Genomic DNA, 6376 nt, shown 5'->3' with positions numbered 1-6376 from the left:
TCGGCGCCTTCCCGCCCCCGCCCCACCTCTCCCATCGGGTCTGGGCGGACAGGAGTCGGGGGTGGACCAGAGCGCGTCGTCACTTCCGGTCCTTCAGCGCTCGGAGGGCCCACTGCAGGGGCCCGCGGCCCCCGGTGAGGGGCAGCGCGTCGCTCACCCTCGCTCGCCGGCTCTCGGCTCCTCGGAACCCCCGGAGCGGATATGAGAAGCTGCACAGCGCGGACGCCACGCGCGAGCCTCCAGCCTCCAGGCGGAACCATTGCGCAGGCGCACCCCGACGCCCGCCGGACGCTGAGCCGAGAACCAGCCGGAAGGCGGCCGGAAGCGGCGGGGGCGGTGGCGGCGGACTGGCTCGCGCACGCGCAGTACAGGAGGCCGAGCTCCGGCCGCGCGTGCGCAGTGAGGGCGGGGCCGGGCTGCTGTCAGCTGACTCGGCGGCGGCCCCGCGTTGACAACTGTCGGCGTCGCAGGCTCTGCAGGGGCCGCAGGACCACCCCGGCCGTCCGCCGCGGGGCCCGAGAGGCGCGGAGTGACCTCAGCGTCATGGCGACCACCGTCAGCACGCAGCGTGGCCCGGTGAGGTCCCCGGCGGTGCGGGGCTCGGGCGGGGGCGGCGGCCATCGCGGCGGCGGCGGGGGGCGAGCGCCGGGCCGTGTCCGCTCGGTGTCCGCTCGGCCCGAGGGCCCGCGCGTCCTTTCCGACGGGCGGCGGGGACGATCACCGCGGCGCAGGGCCCCGGTCCTCGGTGGGCGGTCCTGGAGGTCCATCCCCGGTCCTGACGGCATGCGGACCCCCAGCGGGTCCTCTCCGTGTCCCCGAGGCGGTCGCCCGTCCTTCCCGAGAGGAATCCTTTGCGATCGCAGCCCGGCTGCTTCCCACGAGGCCACGCCCGCAGCCGGGGACCGCACGGGGTCTTCTCAGGGCCCCCTCCGGACACCGCAGGTGGACATCGCCGGGGTCAGTGGCGCTCGGGCTCCGCCACTCCCCGCAGCGCCCTGACACGTTGCACAGGCAGATGGCCTCCGCACACAGGTGGAGGTGGAAGTCGGGCGCATCATCCAGGGGCGGAGGAGAGACCTCTGTGCCTTCAGCCGTCTGTCCCGAGTTCTCTGGGGACCCCCCCGTGTCTCGGCCCTCCCGGGGGCCCCCAAACACGCACTCCTGCCGGGGATCTGCATTTCCTCCCCTTCTGCCCTTAGTCAGATGAACCCTCTTAAGGCCTCGCCCCAAGGGGCGTTCTCCTTAGATCCAGGTGGGGTTGGGGTGGAATAAGGAATGTTACATCCCGCTGTCTGTGTTCCTGCACCTGTTTGGTTTGTCAGGTGTCAGGGGCTGGTGACAGTTTCCACGTGTACAGTGATACACACGTGTCCTTGGGGACACAGTTCAGTCCATGACCCCAAGTGAGTATTGGAAGCATCTCTTTGGACAGGGTGAAAAAGTCAACTGTCCAACAGATGTCTTTCCAGTCCCGGTGGAGAGTGACTTCTGTGACTGCACTCTGTTTTTGCGAACCCTCAAGTCAGAACCGACCCATACCTGACCCTCCAGTGGGTTTTCAGAGGCGGTAAATTGTACTCTCCCGCCGAGCAGCTGGTGGATTTGAACTGCCTCCCTCTGGAACCGCAGCGCAGCTTCTTACCACTAGGCCACCAGATCTCGCTATGGCTGGCCTCTAGGTTTCCATTTGTCTGTCTGTCTTCTGCAGTGTGTTGATGGTGAAGGAAGCTGGGGTACCAGAGAGCCAGGTTACAGGGCATCAGCAGAGCTCCTGAGGGCCTGGCTGGTGGGCTTTGACTCTCCTTCACGTGGGGTGTCTCAAGCCTGCAGGTGGGGCCTGAGGGCCAGCCTTCCCTTGCGTGAGGACTGACTCGGTGCTTGGCCCCTGCTGCCTCGTGCCCAGGGGCTGGGGCTGGTGGGGCCTGGGTCTCTGGGCAGGCTCCTCCCTGGTTTGCGATCTGCCCGTAGGTACAGTACAGGGGTGCCCAGCTCTGTGCCTGACAGCCGGAATGCTGCTAGGCCCACTGGACCTGTGGCTGAGGAGCCCACCAGCCTCCAGCCTTGTAGCTGTGGAGTTGAGGGAAGTTAAACTCTGTAAGGAGCTTGTCCTGACACTTGTGTCCAATGTCTTGCCACAGTCCTGTGGAGCTGGTGGTTTCTGTGGTCGCAGTCTCGTGGCCCAGTGCCCACCTCACTGGCATGGCTGTGGGCCTGTCAGTGGCTGGGTCCTGTAGCACCCGTTTCTCAGGCATCACGTTCTCATTTGACCAGTGCTGTGGGTCACGATGTGCAGAACACAGGCATCTCTGCTGTCAGGTCTTCAGTGGAGCCCATGGCCAGACTGCACACGGGGAGGGACATGGGGCAGCCTTCCCTGTCACAGCTCACAGGCCAGGAGAACTTGGGGTCCCCAGCCCAAGAGTGAGCTTTGTGACAGGGCCTAGCCTGGGGCGAGATCACTTCTTCTGTTGCAGTTCCAAGCTTGAAGAAGGGACAGGAGATAATGGGGGCCAGGAGCAGGGAGAACCCCAAGTAGAGAGGACCTCAGTGAGCCTCAAACCCTTGAGAGTAGTAGAGGCCAGAAGGGACGCAGGCAAATGGCCAGCCGGTGCCTGGCAGGGTTTTCATTGATGTGGGGCCTGTGTCTCTGTTTGAGACACAGCAGGTGTGGCCAGGACACTGTGTGTCTCTTGACTGTGGCAGGGCCCTGGGAAGCTGGCAGGTGGAGGGAGAACAGAAAGTTTCGCTCTCAGGCTGTGCCCTTGGTGGTTTTCTGCCTCCCCTGCCCTCCCTGGTCTCTGCTCTTTGCTGGGAGGTCTCCACTGGACCCTCCTGAGAGACAGCTGACACTTGCTGAGACCTTGGCCTGGTTCTGAGTCGAGGGGGAGAAGTCTTACTTTGTCAGGAGCTGAGTGATGTGCATTGGTAGAATGCCCGCTTCCCTCACGGGATGCTAGGGGCTGTGGACAGTGGGAGAGAAACGGGGCCTGTGGCTTCCAGACAGACAGCTCATAAGTACAGAGGCTGTGGGGCTGTTGGAGTCCCTTATGTGGGCAAGGGAGACAGTTGGAAAGGGCTATTTGATGGCTCCTGGTCACACAGCACATGGGGAAGGGTGGCTCTCCATGGTCCCCAAGTGCACCCGAGGGATCTGCCTTGTGGGGTTGACACCAGGGAGGGTTAAACCACTGCCCAGCGTCCCTTGGGAATGGAAGGAGGACCAGGACGGGGTGGAGGTGGGGGTCTTCTCCTTGAGCAGATGCAGCCATAGCCGGTCAGGTGAGGTTGGCCTGGGGACAGTGGCGTGCGTGTGAACCAGGACTTTGTCTGGAGAGACCAATCTGTTGGCCAGTGGTGGAGGGCACAGCTGACCCCCTCTGTGGTCTCGGAGGTGCAGTGTGCATCACCACAGGCCGATTCACCACGCTGGATTCACCTCACTCTAAACTTGCTGGCGTTTTGTCACTACAACTCTCTGGTTGTAATTACAGCCCCGTGGTACCGCCCAGCCCAGAGATTGAAAATTCATGTGAGTAACCGTGTGATCATCTGAGCGACCACAGGCTTGCACAGCCTCACAGAGCGTACCCGGGCGGATCAGCTGGTTGGTGACCAGCAGACCCTCCTGGGGAGCAGGCTCGCCAGTCTGGGGGTGCGGTTTGGGCAGGTGACATGGAGCAAAACGGGTGTTTTCTGAGGGCACACCGCCCGCACAAGCTCATGAACCTGATGTGTTCTGCCCCTGGTGGTTGGTTGACCTCTGACAGTTAAATCATTGGGCTCTTTTGAACCCTGATTCTTTCCCAGAACTGCTTATTTTTTAAATGAGGTGAGACCTGAAGCTCTTGCTGCAGAGGGTCAAGGGCTGGAGCCTTCAATGAGGATTGAGGCTCAATGTCAAGAAGACAAAGATTCTCACCACTGGACCAATTGGCAGCATCAGGATGGATGGTGAAGAGATTGAGATTGCTAACAGCTTTAGTCTGCTTGGCTCCATGGTCAACACTCTTGGCACCAGCAGCCAGGAAATCAAAAGTCATATGGTGATGGAAAGTCTTGTTAGGGACCTCTCCAAAGTACTGAAGAGCAATGGTGTCACTCTGGAGACTAAGGTGCGCCTGACACAGGCTATGGTCTTCGCAATCACTTACTGTGCCTCAGAGAGTTGGACAGTGACTAGGGAGGATAGAAGGAGAATTGATGCCTTTGAGCTGTGGTGCTGGAGTAGAGTATTGAATATACCATGGACTGCTAAGAGAACAAACAGGTTCCTCCTGGAGAGGGTTAAGCCAGGCTGCTCCTTGGAGGCAAAGATTCTGAAGCTTTGTCTGACATACTTTGGACATGTTGCAAGGAAGGACCACTCCTTGTCATGCTTGGGAGGGTGGAGGGACAGCGCAAGAGAGGAAGACCCTCAATGAGGAGGATTGCTTCAGTGACTGGGGTCATAGGGGGTAGGTGTGTCGGAGACAGTGAGTTTGGCACTATAGAATAGAGCAGGGTTTAGGGCTGTTGTAGAGTCTGTATGAGTCATAGGCGACTCGACGGCACATAACAACAGTGTGGATATGCCAGAGTGCTGCCTCCTGTTACCAAGCTGGCACTCGCGTCTTACAACCTGTGCTCGTGACGCTGTTACGTGCGTTTCTCATGGGCTGCTGAGCTGAGGCGTGAGGCTGCTAACCACAAGATGTGCGGTTGGAACCAGCCGCACTGGGAGATTCGAGGTCTGTCCTGTGAAGATTTCCTTCTTGGGAAACAGAGTGGCCTCTCTCCTGTCTTACAGGGTTGTGAGATCCGGTTGTGCTTGCCAGCAGTGGGTTTCAACTTGGGCTTTTCCAGGGACTTGGGTCACCCCCAGAACCAGATCCCAGCTGTCTGCACCATGGCAGTGCCTCGTTCTGGTGGGGAGAGCGGGTGGAGGGGGCAGCAGGTCCAGGGGCAGCTCGCCCAGGAAGCCTCTCTGTGGATGAGAGAATGTGGTTCCTTTGTGGGTTCCGGTGGCCACAGGCCTGCTCTCCTCATGAGCATCCTGCCCCAGGCAGCAGGCACTCCTGAGGTGGTCCGCGAGCATTGGGGTGCTTGGTTGACTGTTGCCTCTGGCTCAACCTTCACTGAGACTGCAGAGGGTGAGAATGTGCCCCGGGGTTCTGGCTGCAGGCTCATCCATTGGGATTCTTTCCCGCCAATCAGAGCCGTCTGCCTTCCCTGGGGTAAGTGGTGCAGGACGGGCATGCCTAGTCCCCCCCTCCCCACGCATGTCATTTTGGGGCAGCACTTGTGTTGTGGTTGGCATTTGAGGGTCCTCATGTGCACGCAGTCAAAGACACTGAGTGGGCAGCCCCTCACGCAGCCTTGGGGACTGAGGGAAGCCTAGACCCCTCGCTGAGGGAGGAGCTCTCTCTGGGGCTCTGGGAACATTTCCCTCAGATTCTTGGAGGAGGAGACTACTCTAAGCGAGTCCCCCAGAGGCCTGAGGGCTAGCCCCTGGCCATCGCCCGGTGGCTTTTTCTGCCGAGACTGGCGGACGGTTGGGTTTGGGGGACCTGTCCTGAGCAGCAGATGCTGGTGTTTCAGCAAATGCCGTCCTCCCTGCCTTTGTAGCTGGACCACGCTGTGCCCCTGTGCACGTGCACACGTGTGTGTATGCACGTACGTGTGCTCACAGGCATGTGGGTGCACATGCAAGTGTGTGCGCACAGACGGGCTTGTGTACATGCGTGCCGCGTCCGACGCGGACTTCTGCACTGCTCATCTTTTGGGTGGTGAAGTACTTTGGTTTGCATTCCAGTTTCTGGTACTGGCTTGGAGAACACACGTTTCTCACCTCTTAGCGGATGTCTCGGGGAGCTCTGGTGGCTCGGTGGTAAGAAGCTGCTCTGCTAACCCAAAGGCCGGTGGTTTGAATCCACCAGCTACTCAAGGTCAGCGAGATGGTCTCCTCCCGTGTGCTTTGGAAGCCCGCTGCAGGGCCAGCTGGGAGTCTTTTCTGACCAGAGGTCCTCAGCGTTTCGCGTGGAGCTTTATCAGGATCTGCAGTCGGTCATTGCCCACACCCTGCGGGGGCGCCGAGACCTTGGCACACTGCCCTCCCACCCCACACAGACAGTCGGCTGCCCTGTGTTGCTCTGGGAGTTCTTGTTCATCTACCCCCTTCCGATTTGTTCCCTCTGCTCTCACTAACCTCTGTGGAGTGTTTGTGAATGCCTTTTCTCTCACTGTCACCGTCTTCATGAACCATCCTTCTTGACCATGAGAGGTCGGCCCGTCACCTCTTAGCCTCACGCTTCTTGCTGTTTCTCATGTGCACCTTCTGCTTTGCTCTAACTTCATCCTGCTGTGGACGCACGGGGGGCACACTGCCAGCACCCCCGGG

The 6376-nt window shown here is 60.1% G+C and overlaps 1 protein-coding gene across 1 annotated transcript in view; it reads left to right on the top strand.

Moving 5' to 3' along the window:
* The first annotated feature begins 783 nt into the window (after positions 1 to 783).
* LOC102857967 overlaps positions 784 to 6376 on the top strand; it is a 17803-nt gene continuing 12210 nt past the window's right edge. Inside the window, exons 1-2 of the mRNA XM_006893357.1 lie at positions 784 to 957; positions 1012 to 1252. Of these exons, the coding sequence (XP_006893419.1) occupies positions 784 to 957; positions 1012 to 1252 (415 nt within the window). The remainder of the gene's footprint in view (positions 958 to 1011; positions 1253 to 6376) is intronic.

The sequence above is a fragment of the Elephantulus edwardii genome, unplaced genomic scaffold (assembly GCF_000299155.1).
Source record: "Elephantulus edwardii isolate Elephantulus edwardi_28Jun2011 unplaced genomic scaffold, EleEdw1.0 scaffold00126, whole genome shotgun sequence".
Taxonomy (NCBI): Eukaryota; Metazoa; Chordata; class Mammalia; order Macroscelidea; family Macroscelididae; genus Elephantulus; species Elephantulus edwardii.
The sequence above is the reverse complement of the archived record's forward strand: the minus strand, read 5'-3'. Positions and strand labels throughout refer to the sequence as shown.